The sequence below is a fragment of the Cucurbita pepo genome, chromosome 3 (genome assembly GCF_057944985.1).
Source record: "Cucurbita pepo subsp. pepo isolate OVF chromosome 3, ASM5794498v1, whole genome shotgun sequence".
In the NCBI taxonomy this organism is placed as follows: Eukaryota; Viridiplantae; Streptophyta; class Magnoliopsida; order Cucurbitales; family Cucurbitaceae; genus Cucurbita; species Cucurbita pepo.
The window spans coordinates 4,724,467-4,744,091 of NC_141800.1; the positions used below are offsets into that span (position 1 = coordinate 4,724,467).

The 19,625-nt window shown below is 35.0% G+C and overlaps 4 protein-coding genes across 7 annotated transcripts; 3 read left to right on the plus strand and 1 right to left on the minus strand.

Moving 5' to 3' along the window:
- The first annotated feature begins 1,093 nt into the window (after positions 1-1,093).
- LOC111791698 (uncharacterized) lies at positions 1,094-4,134 on the plus strand. Of its 3 annotated transcripts, XR_015420435.1 has the most exons (3): positions 1,107-2,016; positions 3,361-3,539; positions 3,698-4,134. XR_015420435.1 is itself a non-coding variant. In XM_087122657.1 (2 exons), exons 1-2 carry the CDS (start codon positions 1,305-1,307, stop codon positions 3,080-3,082), a joined length of 774 nt encoding a protein of 257 aa, XP_086978783.1. In that variant the 5' UTR covers positions 1,094-1,304; the 3' UTR covers positions 3,083-3,319. The 3 variants fall into 3 exon arrangements, 2 of the variants coding, with proteins under 2 accessions (XP_086978783.1, XP_023528924.1); XM_087122657.1 differs by lacking the exons at positions 3,361-3,539; positions 3,698-4,134 and adding an exon at positions 3,021-3,319 and having other exon boundaries at positions 1,094-2,016; XM_023673156.2 differs by having other exon boundaries at positions 1,108-2,016; positions 3,361-4,134.
- Positions 4,135-4,594: 460 nt separating this feature from the next.
- LOC111791204 (peter Pan-like protein) lies at positions 4,595-7,828 on the plus strand. Of its 2 annotated transcripts, none has more exons than XM_023672456.2 (8): positions 4,595-4,784; positions 4,883-5,001; positions 5,146-5,328; positions 5,492-5,722; positions 6,063-6,155; positions 6,242-6,429; positions 6,861-7,054; positions 7,304-7,828. In XM_023672456.2, the coding sequence occupies exons 2-8, from the start codon at positions 4,984-4,986 to the stop codon at positions 7,429-7,431; spliced, it is 1,035 nt and encodes a 344-aa protein (XP_023528224.2). In that variant the 5' UTR covers positions 4,595-4,784; positions 4,883-4,983; the 3' UTR covers positions 7,432-7,828. The 2 variants fall into 2 exon arrangements, with proteins under 2 accessions (XP_023528224.2, XP_023528225.2); XM_023672457.2 differs by having other exon boundaries at positions 4,596-4,784; positions 5,149-5,328.
- A 3,239-nt stretch (positions 7,829-11,067) lies between these two features.
- On the plus strand, positions 11,068-14,296 carry LOC111791205 (UDP-glucuronic acid decarboxylase 2). Its single transcript, XM_023672458.2, has 7 exons — positions 11,068-11,850; positions 11,944-12,091; positions 12,843-12,922; positions 13,034-13,117; positions 13,273-13,347; positions 13,478-13,570; positions 13,751-14,296. Exons 1-7 carry the CDS (start codon positions 11,233-11,235, stop codon positions 13,970-13,972), a joined length of 1,320 nt encoding a protein of 439 aa, XP_023528226.2. The 5' UTR covers positions 11,068-11,232; the 3' UTR covers positions 13,973-14,296.
- LOC111791206 (caffeoylshikimate esterase) lies at positions 14,162-19,310 on the minus strand. Its single transcript, XM_023672459.2, has 8 exons — positions 18,951-19,310; positions 18,718-18,811; positions 18,548-18,580; positions 15,995-16,141; positions 15,652-15,782; positions 15,331-15,468; positions 15,073-15,171; positions 14,162-14,987 (listed from the first exon to the last, which is right to left on the minus strand). The coding sequence occupies exons 1-8, from the start codon at positions 18,969-18,971 to the stop codon at positions 14,613-14,615; spliced, it is 1,038 nt and encodes a 345-aa protein (XP_023528227.2). The 5' UTR covers positions 18,972-19,310; the 3' UTR covers positions 14,162-14,612.
- Positions 19,311-19,625: the final 315 nt, after the last annotated feature.

The following is a 19,625-nucleotide window of genomic DNA, read 5'->3' on the forward strand; positions in this document are numbered from 1 at the left end:
TGATAAATGTATTTTTTTTTAGACTTTTTTAAAGTTTAAAGATATTATTGAAATTTTTAAAATTTTATAAGTGTTTTCTAGACATAAAATAATTACTAAATTAAAAATTATTAAAAAGTTAAAACTCCAAATTACCCTTAAACCTTTCCTAAAATTAAAAATATGGGTGCTTTCTATTTAATTTTGTATACTTAATTTTTTTTTTAAAACAAAAAGATCATCTAATTAAGCTTATCGCACATTTTGTTCCAATAAAAAATAAAATAAAATACAAAACTAAATTATATTTTGAACGTACACATAGTATTTACCTTTGAAAAGTTTCTCATTGTACTAACATTTTCTTCTTTATCAATTTTATAATATTTAAATAGTTAATTTTAAATTTTAAATAATTCGAATACATCCAATAATTGTGACTAATTGTTCGAAATAATTTATGTTATGCATAATTTACTAATTTTTGTAAACTTTCATTTGTAGTTATAATTAAACAATTAGTATGGATTTAAATCGAACGTCTTAAAAATCATTAATTGTTAGGATAATTTGATTGGTCCATTCTCCAAATTTGAGCTTTTTGGTTTGCTCTCCGGACACCCAATTGGCTCGACTTTTCCAAATAGCCACCACTAACCCTTTTTCTTTCTAGACCAACGACTTATGTAGTGGTTGGGCTTCCTACCGGGATGCTTTCCATAAAGAAAAAAAGAAAAAAAAAAGAAGAGAGAGAAATGGTAATTGATGAAATGTATGACTTTATCCCCAACATGATTTTAATCTCAATTACAGTAAAGTTTAAATATAAATTGGTCGATTAGGGTAGTCACGAGGTGGTGTGCTAATAAAGACGTTGGGCTCGAAAGGGGTGGATGGTAAGATTCCACCTCCATTGGGAGGAGAACAAAACATTCCTTAAAAACGTGTAAAAATCTGTCCATAAATTTAAAATAAAACTCAGACAACAATGTCTAATAGGTGTTTTTTTTTTAAGGTTAGAGAAAATTTTTGTTTTTTAAAAAATATTTATAAAAAAAAAAAAAAAAAAGAAACAAAGTAAAAATGGTGGGATTTGCAAATGTGAAGATTTCAATGTAGATTCTTAGAAAACAAGCAGAAGGAGCAGCCGTAGATTCTGCCCCGTCCATCAATACAGCCTCGCGCCCACAGAGCTTCCACAGAATTCTCGATCATTCTCCTCCTCAAAGCCTCAAAGCCTCAAAGCCTCAAAGCCTCAAACCCCATTTTCTTCTTCACCTCCATCCCTTCTGCAACTCCCATTCATCTTCTCCGTTCTTCCCCTCATGTCTCGCAGAGCCCTAGATTCCCGCGAATCGATTCACTCCTGTACTCTCAAGCTCCATGGTTGGAGGCCCTTCCAGCTGCCCAAAGCCCTAGATTCCGATGCCCATACTTCCGCTCCCACAAGCGCTAAACCCTACTACTCATCCAGTGGCCTGCACACCAAGCGCCCTTGTCTCTCCGATCGAACTACCTCTTTCAATATCGACGCTATTGACATGTCGGGCCTGAGTTTGATTGACGACGACAAGCCTTCTATTACGGCAGGAGGCAGTTACTCGCGTCCGAGCTTCCAATTGATCGCTAGGAAGCGGCGGCGACGGCGTGGATCGAGGTCGGTTTCCGGGCGGAGTACTGATCGAAGCGGAACGAGACGATGCTGCTCTGTTGGGGCTTCGGCTGCTCATGGAACCTGCTCGGACTTCCCTATGGCAGTTGGCACGGATTCGAGCGGTGAGTTGTTTGTGAATGGGGATGCGAATTGGTCGTCGGATGTGAGTGAAGCGAAGAATTCGAGGAGGAGGGAGAGAGAGGAGAAGGATCAATTGGGTTCTGGGTTTGGTTCTTCTAATGGGGGTTTTGATGCTCAGGGGAACGAGTCTGGCTATGGTAGCGAGCCTGGTTATCGTGGAGATGGTGAATTCGGGTATGGTGATGAGATCGATGAGGAGGATGAGGATGCCAGATTGCTGCTATGGGGTGAACGACTAGGAGGTACGTTTTCTTCCTCTTCCTCTTCTGCTCATCTCAAAAGATCACAATTTTTATCAGATTGATGGGTTAAGCTACAAGTTTAGTATTGTTTAAAACGTTTTGTTTTGTGGGTAAGTTAACGATTGAGGTAATTATAGACACCTTGATGGTTAAGATTCATGTCACCTGGCTTCTAGATTGTAAAACTTGTCCATGTATTTTGTGGAGAGCATAATCTACATCTGAATTGAGTAGGTTTATGAACATTTGATTTGACGTTTAGCATTATATGGTCGGGAAACTATATTCATTCTTAGTCTCACAATCCACCCCCTTTGGGTAAGGGTCCTAGCTAACACTTGTTCCCTTGTTCAATCGACGTGGGACTCTCCAATTTACCCTCCTTCAGGGCCCAATGTCCTTACTGTCACACTGCCTCGTGTCCACCCCTTCGGAGCTTAGCCTCCTCGTTGGCACATCGTTCGGTGTTTGGTTATTATACCATTTGTAACAGTCCAAGCTCACCGTAGCAGATATTGTACTCTTTGAGCTTTCGCTTTCGGGCTTACCCTCAAAGTTTTTAAAACGCGTATGCTAGAGAGAGGTTTCCACACCCTTATAAAAATGTTTCGTTCTCCTCCCCAAACGATGTGGGATCTCCCAAGAAAAGAGTTAATGGAGGTTCTTTCTCCATGGAGATTCTTTCTCTGATGACATTAACATGTGTTCTTATTAACATATGTTCTTATTTAGGTTTCTTTGGCGGATTTGTTGAAAAAGATCGCACAAAATAACAAAATCATTCTGTGTTCTTTGTACTAAAGATCAAATGCCCTCGAAAACAACTATTTCGGACCAACTCTGCAGTAGAATTAAGGCGTTAGAGATAAGATGATTTATGGACGTAGTATTTTTGTTATATTCATGATTCATGACTCCTCATACCCGTCTTGGATATGAACATAATCTCATTTAGGCATTTACATCATTGTTAACTTTTCATCTATGCTTTTGGGTTTTGACAGTTTTAGGTAATTTATGTCCTAGAGTAGATTTCATTGAAGATGAGCAACATAATTTATCATAGAAAATGCAGCTGTCCGCTCAATAAATGCCTCTTTGCTTTTGGTAGAACATGCAAGTTCATTTACCTGTCTTCTGCCTTAAATGACTGTCTCCTGTTTAATCTGAATTTCCTGTCTTCCTTTTGCTCGAAAACGGCTGATGGGAAGATTGAACGTTCAATTCTGAATTTCTGATCTGCACATACAGTTCCTTCTTTTTTTTTTTTTTTTTTTTTTTTTTTTTTTTTCTGATTCACAAATCTAAGTTGAGAGATGATTGATGGGATTGCATCCTGTGCAGATTCTAGAGTAGAAATTGTAGGAGAGAACACATTTACAGATCAGAAATCACACCATAGATGTCGTCGTAAGAAGCACGAATGTGGAATGGTCGATTCCCTAAGGTGAAGCAAACATCGAAAAGAGGCAATGATGAACACTGTGAATACTCCTGATGCTGTTGATGGTTCCTACCTGCTGGTATGCCTCTGAGACCTGAAATTTTGAACTGCAAAGTAAAGGTTCCCAGTTTTGAAAGTGCTTAAATTGCAGTTTACAGCATCTGGATTGTTGATGTTTTTGTAGATAGATCTACCGCTGCCATGAACTCTATAAAACTACCTTTGATACATCTACAGGGAAGAAAACAGAATCCCACTGTCGAATTATCTTGAAATGTTCTCAAATTAAGAAGTTTCTTTTGTATGTCTTGACGGAGCTGTGAAACAAAAAAAAGGTTCGAATTCTTCTTAAGTCAGCTTAGTATACACAACTCTTTTGTATGATCCAATTCGATCATAAATCTACTAGTTATGGCATGTGCCTCCGATCAAAGGTCGATGAGAGTGTGACTTCTTTAGGTCTAATGTGTTAGTTAGGCTCGATTCAAATATTGAAATGCTCATCATTTAACTAGGTGGCTTCTAGACCCGTGGTAGAGTTGCGACTCACTTAAGCTACATGTTTCACTCAATCAACCATTTGGGTCGAGTGACTTCTAGTTTCATCCCGTATAATTGCTCGAATTGATTTGGTTCGTGTTGTGTATTTAAATCCATTTCGATATTGTGACTTCTATTTTCATTTAGTTTGATTACAACTTACCTGTGTGGACTCGCTATAAGTAATTAATTTGATTTTTTTAGTATAACAAATATGAGGGATGAGAATTTTAACCTTCAATTACATTACTCATGTTGACCTTTTTAATCAGCTTTTTATAATCAAAATGTAATCTATTATTTATATAATAATAATAATAACAATAAATTTAGAAATGTGTGTCTATTTGATTATTGAGTTAAATAAATTTAGTAAAAAATTTATGAATGTATTAAATATAAAATACATTTATTTTTAATTTATATTAAACATATCCATTAATTTAAAAAAAATAATTTATTAAAGAAGAAGAAATTGGCTGAAGTAATTGAATAAATAAACAAATAATTTTATTTATTTAAAAAAAAAAAAAAAACAATTCTGCAATGGCATTTTTTGAAATTTGGAAATAAACAACTCTGCTTTGTATTTTCATATTCTTCACAAAACCCTAAACCCTCTTCTCTCCAACTGTTCTCCTCACTTCCCCTTTCGCCTTCTCGACTCATACGGCCCCCGCCTGTCCTTCTGACCTTCTCTCTTCTCGTCGCCGCCGTTCCCACCGCTGATCTTGAATTGCCGTCGCCACGCTCTGCTGCGTGCCGTTTGTCTCTCACCTGATCGGTTAGTGAACCAATTTTATACCAAACCGGTTCGGTCTTCCTTCACTATTCGGTTCAGTGATCAACCGATTTCGCTCCTGTTTAATTTTTGTTCATTAGGGTTGCCGACATGTGTATTTGATTTTGGTGAGCGCGGAGGTTCTTCATCATCAAGCTTCTGAAATTTCTGCTTTCAGAAGTATCATTTCTTCTGGCAAGCAATGGCTCGTATTGGAAACGTAAGAACACCTTCACATGCTCATGCTACCGCTGTTTGCTTGCGTCCACCTTGTTTTTGTCGAGGGTAGAAGATAGAGATATTAATAATAGACTGAATGACCTTCTGGTGTTTACTAATTTTTTCTTCTTGTAATTTATTGAAGCAGAAGAAGAAGGGGTTCGTGAAGCCGATCACGGCGAAGAAGCAGACTAATGTGGATCATGTTACCGGGGAGAAAATCCCTAAAAGTTTTGTTTTCTCTAGAGGGAAGTTGCCTGGTCCTCTTAGGCAACTGCAAATGGATTTGAGAAAATTGATGCTTCCTTACACTGCTCTTAATCTTAAGGTACAAATTTATTGTTATTTATTCTTTATAGTGACTGAAACTTCCTTTAGATATTTAGATTTGATGCTCTGTGCTGATTGCTGAAATAAGTTCATATCTAGAACTTCTCATATACCATGGCAAAATCATTTTATTTTCGTACTTGTATGTATTGCTTTTGCAGGAGAAGAAACGGAATAATCTTAAAGACTATTTGAACGTTGCTGGGCCTATGGGTGTCACACATTTTCTCATACTCTCCAAAACTGAAAGTGCACCATATTTGCGAGTTGCTAGGACCCCTCAGGGACCAACTCTTACGTTCAAGATACACGAGTATTCGCTTGCCGTGGACATTGCTCAATCACAATTGCGCCCCAGATGTCCGAAAGACCTTTTCAAGAATCCCCCTTTGGTAATAGTCTTTCTCCCCTTGTATGCACTTGTTACTCTAAAATGCCCAAAGAGTCCATGTTCTCACTTCTCTAAAGGTATAGCAGATTTGGGCGTATGGGGTTCTAGGATGTAAGTGTGATGATTGATGAGCTATTCGAAGGGAAAAGTTTTGACAATTATGATTAGTTTCTTTCGCTCACGTCACCCTTCGCTTTGTTTCATGAGCAATTTTAATGTACTATGTTTTCCAAAGCATAAAAGCTAAAAGAGCATTTTTGAAGAAACGTGATGCCATATTTGATTCGTTATGCTCATGCAATTAGCTAGGTGAATCATTCAGCTGACTTTGTTATTGGCAGATTGTGCTTTCTGGTTTTGGGACTGGAGATCAGCATCTAAAGCTCACTACTATAATGTTCCAGAACATCTTTCCAGCTATTGATATAAATACAGTGAGTTTTATTTTTATTCAATTAAACGTTCAGATGTACGGGATTCCTCTTTCCCTCTCAACATCAATTTAATTTGTATGTATCAGGTTAAGCTTGCATCATGCCAGAGAATTGTGTTGCTTAATTATAACAAGGACACAAAGCTCATTGATTTTCGACATTATTCAATCAGATTACAACCTGTTGGGGTAACCCGTAGGCTTAGAAAGTTTGTTCAGAATCATCAAGTTCCTGACCTTAGGAGTCTTCAAGATGTGAGCGACTTTGTCACAAAGTAAGCTATGTGTTTATGTTTTTTTCACCTTTTGTTGGTGATTTAGATCCTATAATATTACTTATTAGACACTTTGTATCCTTCTTGAGGTTTATTGTTCATTGTTTTTATCAAGCCCACTTTGCTTTCCACATCTTTTAGTGTTTGCCATTGAATTACCTAAATGTTCTATGTTTTTGTGATAAAAAGCAAGCTTTATTGAGAAAAGTAAAAGTATATACTGGGTAATATGAAAAAAGGAGAACTATGAAAGATTTTCTTTCATTTGATTTGAAAAAGGGCCTTCAATAAATCTTTTGGTATATACCCTATGTGATATCCAACTATGGGAAGGGATGAAAAGGGTTGTGTTAAACTTCTATTTCTATCTCATGTTTCTTATCTTTGACCTTATTTGTTTCTTACAATTTTTCTCGTCTGTTATTTGAAAGGGCTGGTTATGGGTCAGAAAGTGAAGCTGATGATGAAGCAGCGACAGTCACTTTGGCCAGTGATCTCGGTAGAGTCAACCAAGCTTCCACCAAGAGTGCTGTCAAGCTTCAAGAGATTGGACCTAGGCTGACTCTTCAGCTCATTAAAGTAGAGGAGGGGTTGTGTTCTGGTGGGATCATCTTCAGTGAATATGGTATGTAATCTTGAAAATTTCTTACCGCTTTTAGTGTTCGCAAATCGAGCTATATGATATCCGTTCTCCTCTTCTTGGTGTACAAACTTTTGGCTCTCCCTCCTAGCATCCTCCCCCATCTTCATATCTTTTCCCTTCTGGCACCGCTCTGATTATTTTCCCTCGCTCTGTTGGTTTTTGCGGACTTTAGTCTTAAACAACCTTCATGAAGGAAATGTATTTTCAATTAACCCTTTTGGTGATGTGTAGGTGGTGAGAAAAAGCAGGATAACAAGAGTGACCGCAAAAAAGATCAAGATAATACTGGCAGTGATGATGAAGATGAGGATATGGGTGAAGATGAGAGCGAAGGCCAGGAAGTTGATGAAGAAGATTAGCTTGTGGCTTTGTTGAGGTCTGTATTTGTTTTGGTTGGCGACTTGGGAACCAGCAGCAGCCCAATCAGCAGAGGGGGATAACAACACTCTTGACATCAAATTAAGTGTGACACAGTAAGCTCTATAACTATAGTATTGCATCATCTGCTTCAGGTTATGAAATGTGCATAAGGTGTTAGGGTTCGATGCTCTGATTTATTCTTCGACTTTGATTCGTTCTTTTAATCTTTAGATATCTCATGTCCATTTGAGAGCAAGCATGAGTTTACTCATTCGATCTGTTTTTTTCTCAAAATTAGATATCGAAATTCATTTATGCAGTTGTATTGTAAACGTTTTCCAATTCCATTCGAGATTTTAAAGAGGTTCCGTGTATCTTAGTTTAGCATTCTTCATATATATGCTCTCATTTTCTTGTTCACGGGTTCTTAGAACTTAGGTATCAAATTAAGACGAGTTCAAGCGAAAACTATAGGGATAAAGTTGAAAGTTTTGATCGAGAATGATCAAATTTAAATTCTTTTTTAGTTACGAGAATTTGAATTTATAATTTAAGATTATTTCGGAAGTAATTGAATTGTATTTATATTAAATAATAGGCACATGGTCATAGGTTAGTGCAGGCATCAAAGTTTAATCATGAAAGGTCATGGATTTTTCCTACGTTACCAAATAACCTTTTCTTTAGTACAAATAAAACAATATATTTTTTTAATATATATTTATATATTATAATCGCCTCAAAAGAGGAGTGGGAGAAACGTGAGCAATAAACAACTGACACGTGGATAGTTTGGTCAACTTTGCTTCATAACTAATTCTCGGTAGAAAAAGCCTTGCCTTTCCACCCTGGGTCCCGCCCCTAATAAATATTTTTTTAATACATAAAATATCTCACATTATTTTTTATTTCTACGAGGAAAATTTATTTAATCTAATTAAGATTAAAAAATCAATCCAGAATAATTCCATGTTAATCCTTATAAATAACTAATTAAATTATATTTTTTAAGTCAATGAAGAGCATTAGATTATTAAAATGTATCTTTAATCCCATCAATTAAGAGGCATTCAATTACATAAAAGACCATAATTATTCTCGAAAATATTAATCCAACTTAATAAATTTTAAATAAATGTTTACAATTAAAACACATAATAATTCATTTAGACATAAATAAGTAAGCATTATAATTTGAAATGTATTTAAGATACGATGAATTTTAGTGAAGAAAACTTTGGTTGGAATGCTAATTGCTTTAATCTGAATTTTGTTGCAGGCACGTGGTGCTGCACATGATCTCCGTTTCTCCTTATTTACACCACTTTAATTACATTAAATAATTTACTCAAAACACATCAAATAAATAAATAAATAAATAAATAAATAAATATAGGGTTTAAGTTTGGTAATGAAATTATAATTATCATAGAAAGCTTCCAAAGCACTCATTTTCCACCTAATTGCCCTTCCCAAGGTAACACTTTTCTTCTTTTCCACCCCATTCTTCCAAATCATGGACCGAGAAATTCGGGGATCGTGTTCTCCCTATAAAAACCTTTCTCTATTCTTTTAATATAATTTCTATTAAAAATGTACTCGTTCAAGCTCACCGCTAGTAAATATTGTCTATTTTACTCCGTTACATATCACTGTTAGCCTCATAATTTAAAAACGCGTATGTTAGGGAGAAGTTCTTTGTTTCCCTCTCCAACTGATAAGAGATCCCACATTGGCTTGGGCTGTTCCAAATGGTATAAGAGCTAGAGACGCTGGGACTCAAATGGAGGTGGATTGTGGATCTCACATTGCTTTAAAACCTTGAGTGAAAACCCAAAAGGAAAAACTCAAAGAAGACAATATCTACTAGCAATAGGCTTAGTCTGTTCCACGTATAAATAATTTAAATTGCAAATAAAAAGGGAGACATTATTTTTTTTTCTTTACTTTTGAATATAAATGTGACGTTTTCACTTTCTTCCAAATGAAAAAGAAGAACTCATTATAATAAAGAAAAAGAAATTTGAAATAGGTCAATGATAGGAGTTGGAGTTAACTTGTAAGAACAAATATAATTATAATGACTAAATTTTTTAAATAATAATAATAATAATTGAAAAGTCCTCGAGTTTGCTTAGGTGTAAAGTTAAATATTGTACACGTGGAGCAAATTGAGACTATGATTGGTTGAAACCTTACATTTTCCACGTAACCATTTGAATTTGAGCTTAAAATTCATAATATGGACATAATTGCATCACTTTTTAGTTTTTTTCTACATAAATATTCCAAAAAAGAAAAATACTAAAAATGAATATATTTAAAACCAAGAATTATTATTATTATTATTATTATTTACAATAAAAGGATTATTTAAATATAGGAGAAGGTTTAGTAGATTAATCTAAAAGTCAACTTTCATTGATGGCATTATTGTAAATTTGCATGGGATTATTATTATAAATTATTGTAAATAAATGACTAATAATAAGTTTGTTACATATGGTGACACATCTCTTGACTCTACACTTGGAAATAATTTATTTGACAATTGACCATTTTGCCCTTGTCAATTAAATATTATTATTTTTTATGCTATAATTTTATTTCGATGTTAGCTCAATAATATTTAGAATTAATAAATCAAAACAAATCACAACTATAAATACTAAAATAAATAACCATTGATTTCTTTGAACTTAAAAAAACAAAATATTATTATCTCAAATTTATCATAAATTTTAAATAACTGTTACAACAAATTATTTATTATAAATAAATAATAAAATATTTGTCCACCAATAACCAATAATTTTTTAATCTGTTAAATGAATAAACTCAATCACGAAATATCAAAACTTTATTAAAGAAAAAAAGTATTAAAAAGTTTACCAATAATAAATATATAAATTCAATTTAAAAAGACATCCAATACAATCAAATCAAAATTAATTATTTCAGTAACAAATACAGTTTATTTGCTTAGATTAAAATTTTTCACTAACAAAAATAAATATGTAAAAATTAATTCCTTTGAAATTGAATTATAAAAAATTCAAAATTTTAATTTAATTACATTAAAAATAAAGTTAAATTATAAATTTGAATTTATAAAATTTTAATTTTTAATATTTAAAATTTAATGGTTATAGTTATTTTGTGCTATAAATTTTTTAATTTTGTATCTAATAGATATAATACTATAACTCTTTCCATTTATTTATTTTTTAAAATTTATTAAATACGAAAGTCTATCTTAATTATATATATATATATATATATATATATATATATATATATATAAAATAATGTAATAGATTAGATTCTAATTTGAAAATTAAAAAATTTGTTAAATATAAAATTTAAAGTTACTTTTTAATTAGTTATAACATTTTTATAAATTTATTGAATAACTTGATGGAACCTTTTAAAAAATAAACTAAAAACAAAAATGTAACTTTTAAATATTATATATAAAGAAATTATAAAAGATTAAATTGGAATAAAATTCAAAGGAGGCGTTTTACAGAGGGGACAGAACAGAAACGTTACTCAAATGAATGGCATTTCCGTAATTAAACTCAAATCCAGCCCCTTTTCTCTAACGTCTGTCCCTTTAAGACCCCCAAAATCAGCCACTTCCCTCATAAGGAAAACCACAACCCCTATTCTCACCTCCGTCGCCTGGGACCTCCATTCCCGGCAACCCCACCTCCGCCGTTGCCGCCGCCGTGATAAGAGAAAAACCCATATATTCCGTTCCATTTCGACTCCCTCCGATCGGAATTGAAATAAAAAAAATGGGATCGGAGCTGATATTCAGAGGGCACGACGAGACCCAACCGCCGGCGGACGCATATTCCCCAAAACCCCCAAAGCCATGGCTGTCCGTGACCCGCCCGATCCACTACATGCTTCGGGAACAACGCCTCCTCTTCGTCCTCGTCGGCATTGGTATAGCTACTCTTGCCTTCACCCTCTTCCCCTCTTCCAATTCCCCTTCTCGGGTCGGTTACGGATACGGATACGACCCGATCCCAACCGATCTTGCCCGGTGGTCCAATACGCCATCGTACGAGCACCGAGCTGGATTCCAAATCCACCGGGTCATGAACTCCGGAGGCAAGATCCCACTGGGGCTGAAGCGAAAGGGTCTCCGGATCGTAGTGACCGGCGGTGCCGGGTTCGTGGGGTCGCACCTCGTGGACCGTCTGATTGAGAGAGGCGACAGTGTGATAGTGGTGGACAATTTCTTCACCGGACGGAAGGAAAACGTGATGCACCATTTTGGGAATCCGAGATTTGAGCTGATTCGACACGACGTGGTTGAGCCGCTGCTTCTTGAAGTGGACCAGATCTACCATCTGGCATGCCCTGCTTCCCCTGTTCATTACAAATTCAACCCCGTCAAGACAATCATATCCTCTGAATTTAAATTTTAGAATTGGGTTTTGTTGTTTGTTTGGGAATATGGGTTTTGCTTCCTTAACTTTGTTTGTAGAGGATTTCACAAGACCAATGTGGTGGGGACTTTGAACATGTTGGGCTTAGCGAAGAGGGTCGGAGCAAGGTTTCTGCTAACCAGTACCAGTGAAGTCTATGGAGATCCTCTTCAACACCCACAAGTTGAAACCTACTGGGGCAACGTCAATCCCATCGGTCAGTTTCTTCTTCTTCGTCTTACCTTTTTCATAATTGGTCTTTTTCACAAAAAAGGAAATTCCCGCGCACGTTAGCATTAAACTATATGATATATCTAACGTGCACATATCTCAACCTGCGCCGTTCTTTCCGGCGGCTGGTCTGGTCTGGTCTAAACATTCAACTCCGGCTGGATTCAGAAGTCGTTAATTTTTCTATGCTTAAATTACCAAAATATCCCTTAAATCAAATTACAATAATACCATAATTAAAAGAATACTCAATAACTCATTTAAAAAATGCTTAAAAACTTTCAAAATTCGTATTAGTATTTTTGTTCCTTAAAAAATACATTAAAAATGTTATTATTATCGATATATTAAATTATTTTATGTCGAGCAAGTTTCAAATTTATTAAGTTAATAAATATATAAACATAAAATTTAAGGTATTAAAATTAGATATAAATTTGTGGGGTATGAAGGTAATTTACTAATTTCATTAGGGTTTAAATTGGTAGCATATTTTTTTGTTTTATAAGGGTAGAGATCTCCGTGATTTGCGGGCCCCCACCAACCACACGCGTCCTTTGTTAATCCCACCTGAGTCACAGAGGATTAAACCCGTGAAGGGCACTAGCGTCTTTTTCAACTTACGTTTTTATTTTTATTTTTGTTAAATATAAATCTTATTGGAACCGCCATGTTTGAATCTAGATCTGAAGAGAAGGGCATTTTGGTAAATTTGTTATTGTCGGAATTCATGACAGGTGTTCGAAGCTGTTACGACGAGGGAAAACGGACGGCCGAGACGTTGACTATGGACTATCACAGAGGAGCTGAAGTTGAGGTAACAATCATTTATTATACTATTAATTAATTAATTAATTATTACGTTTTTTATTTATTAAAAAAAAATGAAAATTTTCAATTGATTATTAATTATCTCTCACTTTTACAGGTTAGAATTGCCAGAATTTTCAACACTTATGGCCCAAGAATGTGCATTGATGATGGGCGTGTTGTTAGTAATTTTGTTGCCCAGGTAACCTCTCTCAATTTTCTTCTCTGACTTTGACGTTAACGATAGAGACTACACAAAAGTATCGTTCGAAGTTCTCGACATGATTTAAGTTTAAGGGACCCAATGGACACATATACGTTTCAGCGTTTTGTTATAATTGTTTTCGGGCAATGCAGGCTTTGAGGAAGGAGCCTCTTACTGTGTATGGTGATGGGAAGCAGACCAGGAGTTTCCAATATGTTTCTGATCTTGTAAGCACTTTTCTCTTCATTACTTCGCTTAGGTGATCGTTTAAGTCGAGATACATATTGTGTTAATATTGAAACTTTTGGGTTGAACGATGATTTGAAACTGATATAAGACGATGGGGCGGTTTGATAGGTTGAAGGATTGATGAGGCTAATGGAAGGAGAGCACATTGGACCCTTCAATCTTGGGAACCCTGGTGAATTCACCATGCTTGAACTTGCCAAGGTACCCTTTTCTTGCAAATGCTCAAAAACTCTCTCTTTTAGACTTTGAAACTAAGAGAAACAAAAGTCAAACGGTGGAAAATATGAACCTCTCTTAATCAAAATCAATTCCTTTGGACTAAGTAATGTAGCAATAACGTTACGGTGCCAATGACGTCGTATGTATATGTTGTGTGAGCAGGTTGTGCAAGAAACGATTGACCCAGATGCAAAGATAGAGTACAGGGCGAACACGGAGGACGACCCTCATAAGAGGAAGCCAGACATCACTAAGGCCAAGGATCTTCTTGGATGGGAGCCTAAAGTTTCTCTCCGTAAGGGTCTCCCGCTCATGGTCTCCGACTTTAGACAACGTATCTTTGGCGATCATAAGGACAACAGCGGGACCAAAACGACAGTGTAGTCGTTGTCGTCATCCCGTGTAGGAGAATGAATTCAATTCACTGGCGAAAATGGAGTTGTTCTTGTGCTGCTGTTAAGTATAATGGTTAAAGTTGATGGTATAAGGTGGTGGGGTGCAGAAGCAAAGGGAGTGAAAGTGAAGCTGTTCTGTGTAAGGAAATTTAACAGGTTAGGAATGTTCAGAACAATGTTTTTGATTTTTTTTTTTTTTTTTTTTTTTTTTGAGTAAAATGTTGTGTTGTAAGTTTGATCCATATCCCCATTCACATCAATTACAGAATTCTTAACAACAAAAATAAAAAGGATGAAAATGATTGAGGCAAAAGTTTCTCTTTACCTGTTCCTTTTGAATTTTGAGATGCACCAAAAAACATGCCAAACAATGAAAATGATGGATTCTGATATCTTTCTACAATTTTGTGGACTTTGAACAAATTTGGTACACAATTATTCAACAAACCCATCATAACGTGGATAAAGTAGACTACTTCCATACATGGTAGCAATTAAGAATACATTACAAAGGCTACTAAGAAGTTGTAATTTCAAGGGCTATTCAGTCGAACCCTCAAAGATTTTACAGCTAACAGAGGAAGATGTGAAGAGAATCAGAGAGCATCTTTAATAAACAATGGCGCCCCCTACATCGCGGATTGCAACCGCCCCTTTAAACCACAGAGATAACTACCACTTTTTCGACCCTCTTTTCGATTGCTAAATGTGGTCGTCTTCTGGCCATTGAATCTCTCATCGACGCCATTACCATTTGAGCGAGTCGACTGAAGTTGAAACCCTGCCGTATCCCCTTCGGCGTGCTTGTCCAGCCAATTTATGATGTCTGAGAATACGATTTGGATGTTCTCATCTGGTTCTCCAGATGTCAACCCATGCCACATTCCTGGGTACAATTTTATGGTCTTGTCTCTACTGCCTGCTTTCTCGTATAATGCTCTGCTTACTTCTGGGTCTGTCACTATATCGGCTTCTCCATGTAAAACGAAGAATGGGAGTGTTACCTGTTTTTGAGATGACATTGTGTTGTAATCTTTAGAATTTGTAGTGTAATGTACTCAATGGTTTTGGATAAAGTCTTGAGCTAACCTCGTGTAAGCTATCTTCTAGGCTCATGCTCGCTCTTAGCATCTCAAGGGCTGTTTTGAGCCTGGGCTTGTCTTGGTATATTAACTTATTGCTTCTTATCTGCATAGATTATTACCAAGAAATCAATATGAAGGGCTGTAGTGGTTCATATTGGCAAATGCATGCTTAAAAGAGAAATCAAGTATGTAATGGTTAGGAAGGCAGCTGAATGGAATGATTTTCCCTATTCTACGATGTCTTTTAGTGCATTTCATATACCTCTTCTCGCTTTATGGGATCCTTGAAGGCTGAGTTTATGACATCCTTTGTTGGGACTATTTTCCATTTGGGTATAATTTCTTCTACTCTTGTCAACAGATTCACAACCAAAGGGTGCGGCTTTACCTTCTCGGATATCTAATGTTTAATTAAAGCAGTTGAGAAGCAGTTTCAGATTACTACAGTTCAATAACAAAAAAAAACTAACGAGTAAATGGACTAAGAGCCTATTTGGAAGGATTTTATAAGTGAAACGTTTTTTTAAAAACACTTAAAAAGTCATTCCAAACAGGCTTTAAAGTTGGTCATTTATTTATGCACCTTGCACATTGGGGCTACAAGAACAGCACCATTCCAAAATCTGGGATTTTTCTTGTGCAGAAGAAGGGCCACAGCCCCACCCATTGACTCTCCGTACAAGAACCTGCACTTGTCTCTGTATTCTTCCTCAACTGGTAGACCATTACTTACAAGCTTAGAATCTCGAGGGGGGCATTTGGGAGTTAAGGTGAAAAGCTATTTTTCATTTTCAAGAAACATAAAGCTAATGAAATTCAGTAACAGTTTTTGAATGGGAAATGGGAAATGGGAAAACTGAGCAGTGAAGTTATGAATATGAGGAATTATTGTGATTCAGATGTGATATATATGTGTTTTGGCATACCAGCAATGGAAGTGAAGAAGGCATAACAGTCAGCAACTATGTTTTCAAACTTCTTGATGTAGCAACGAGCTCCACTGGATCGTCCATGTCCTTCATAGTCTATCCCAAACACTGCGTACCCCGAAGTTGCCAGCCGATGCCCACACCCTATATCACCCTTTCAAGTGTTAAGTGGGTAACACAATTAAATTAGAGATGATTTTCCCTTGTTCATCCTACAATCAACTTCTTTTTTCAGCAGCTTATAAAATCCTTCCAAATAACAAGTCTTTAAAACCAAACCAAACAAGTCCTTGAAATTTTTGTAACTTTAAAAGTTGGGATAAGATTTAAACAATGTGTAGTTTGATTCAAGTTTTCCTCCCTTAGAGGTTGCTGAGAGAAGTAGATATGAAAATGAATTCCATTTTCGTTGACAAGAAAGATTTGAAGGAAAATGAACTTGATTCCGAGGAAACCCAATTATGAAAGGAAAGGTTGGGTGTTTTGGACAACTTTTTGGTAGAAGGTAATGACAATATTAGAGGCTGCATGTGAATCTGCTTTCTAAGTTAGGAAAAATAAATCTGGTGAGATGTTAGTTCAAAAAGGGGAAAGGGAAAAATAAATATTGTGTTGATGTTGGACACTTGTCATTGTTTGTTAGCCTTCCCAAACTAACACCATTTATCATCCCCACCTACCCAAGTTCTCTCTATACTTGGCCTAAGTTTTAAATCCTTCAGGTATGAATTTTCAATTATATCTCCAAAAATGTTTTATAAAAAGAAGAAATATTGAAAATAAAAAGGCTTATTTAAACCAACACGGTCCAAAGTTCAAAGGCTTATTAAACACAATTCAAAATTCACAGTAAATTATTCATTTCTTGTACCTAATCATATCATTATTTTTAATTGTTTCCCTTTCTTGCTAATAAAAAAAAAACATATCTTTATTAACTTCTTTTCTGTTTACATTTTTTCAGAACTGCTGTTAGTTTTATAAATTTTAGTTCAGTTTTTTAAAATAAATTGTTTATGTTTTTTTTTTCTGAAACAATGAAAACAATTTTCAGACGAGCAGCTGGCAATTAAATGCCAATGTGAACACAATCCTGGCCTTTCCAATTCACAGATGCTCGTCGTCACCTACCAATACTATCCTAAACAAGTAATGTACTTTTTTCCTTCTTCATATTTCCATAGTTTTATAATAACTCCTGTAGAACATCTAAACTATTTTAATCTTAATCTCTACTTTATTCAAAATTAAATAAAAATAAAACTTTAAATTATAATTATTTTCTTTTTTCCTTTTTATCAAAGAAATAAAACTAGTATAGTTTCCAATTTTCTTCAAAATCTTGAACTGGAGATTGAAAGTTTTGGCATTGAACATTTTTTTAAAACAAAATATTTACATTTGTTATGTCATTTAAATATGTATGTGTATATATATGCATTTTATAAGTTAACAAAGGTAAAATAGTTTACTTTTTAATTAATGTCTTTGAAAAAAAAAAAACAAAAAAAAAAAGAAACCAAACAATTTTTCTTCTTTTTTTCTCCTTTTTTTTTTTTTTTTTTGTACAGTGCTAAACAGTTCCTTAAAATGAGAAACAAAAAAATCATAAAAATCATTAAATGCATATATTTCTCAAAATAACAAAAGACTAATTCATAAATGAGAAATATAAATATTACCTAACAACCATCAAAATATTAAATAAAACCCCACTTTTGGTATCTATGCCTAATTTAAGTTCTTTTTGTGGTTCTTAATTAGAGACGTCCAAAGCCCCAGTGAAGATTCATCTCAAATGGGACAGAGAATCCCCGTTTGGAGAACAGGGAGGATATACATATATATATATATATATATAATCTGTGAATTTAAGGCAATAAAATTTCTATATAATGTGAATTTTTATATGGATTATTATTCTATTCCAAAAAATTAAAAAGCTAAATATGTTATCAAATTTAGTTTTTCTTTGTTTTCATATATTTTTAAGTCTTCAAAATGTATTTAAATTTATTTGAATTTTAGTCTCTAGAAAAAGTAGACATTCTTTTAAACAATATTCATGTGGTTCGGCAACCAAACAGAAACTTCAGAACAGAAGGAATTTCGATTTGATACGTTTATTTCGTAAATGAATTTGAATTTTAGGACCAAAACTAGAAAATTATGAAAACAATAGTGTTTCGTAAAAGTTATTGACAATTTAATCAAATCCCTGATTATGTTTCCAATTCCCCAGTTAAATTTTGTCGCTAAGTATCGATAATATTTAATTTTTCTCAAATAGTGGCAGCATCCATCTCAATATGGCAAGTTCATACGTCAGAGTTATCCTCATTTCCATTTTTCAAGGAAGAAAAAGTCACCGATTCCAAAAAGAAAAATAAAACCAAAAATATTATAGAATAGATTACGACTGATATGAATATAAAAATATTAAGAATAAATAAAATGGAAACGAGAGCAGAGCATTGAAATCAATCCAAACTACAGAAACAGAAGAACAATAATGAAAGAGAGAGAGAGGGAGAGAGAAGTAATTATCACCTCTCATGAATCCACTGCACTCCATGCCGTATCCTGCTCAACCAAAAACAGTAACTCTGAAATTAATTACCGCACCAGTGCCATAATCACCACATTCCTCCTACTTTTTAGAGAGAGAAACCGATCGATTGAAGAAAGAGAGAGAGAGAGAGAGAGAGAGGGAGATCAACCATGGCAGAGGAAGACCAGCGCCTTCGGAGAAGAAAGCCTCGGAATCCATCGGCAAGTGAAAATCTGGACTCCTCTGGAATTCCTCAAGTATTCCTTCCAAATAAGCCATCCATTTCAGATTAATACCGATACAGAACAAAAGAATCTCTCGAGAAAGGAAAAGGCGATCGAAGAACATTTCGAAGCCGAATAAAGTAAGATAGGGAGAGAGAGAGAGAGAGAGTCCAGTTACCTCTTGATATTGGACCTCCATTTTTGCACGCCGATTGAGAAAGACAGAAGGAAGAAGAAGAATCAGGATCGGCTACGCTTCATTCAAGATGATTCTCCGGATAATGGTACAGAGAATTATCGTGCAGTGCGCTCACAGACTTGAAAAACTTTCCGATCGAGACGGCAAAGGAACCGCTAACAGACAGGAGAGAGAAGGAAAGAGAGAGAGAGAAGGAAAGAGAGAGAGAATTTAGAATTTTATATAATAGAAAAAGATCGGGATGCGCTTTGGGAATCGAAACGATTTTGAAAGCGATGAAGAGTCCCACATCGGGGAACGAGGGGAAGTGCTTCTAGATTTGTGGCCTTTTCTCTTGTGTCCCCCGCAAGCTATTTATATACATCTTTTCTCGTCCCTCCAATATTTATTCCCAAATTAAATTTAAAAAAAAATGCATAATTTCTACTTCCCTTAAAACTTCAATTTCTTTTTTTCTTTTTTCTTGAAATTAACAAATATGTGGATAAGATTGAATCCAAATGCTAAAAACCAAATCGAAATAAATAATATCGATAGTAATTCCTAATTAAATTATCATTCGAGGGACCTTCAAAATGAATCGGATTTGTTTTGTAGCGTTAGTGATGGATTTTGTTCTGAAAGTTTAGAGGTTAAATCCTCTCGCGTTTGTGG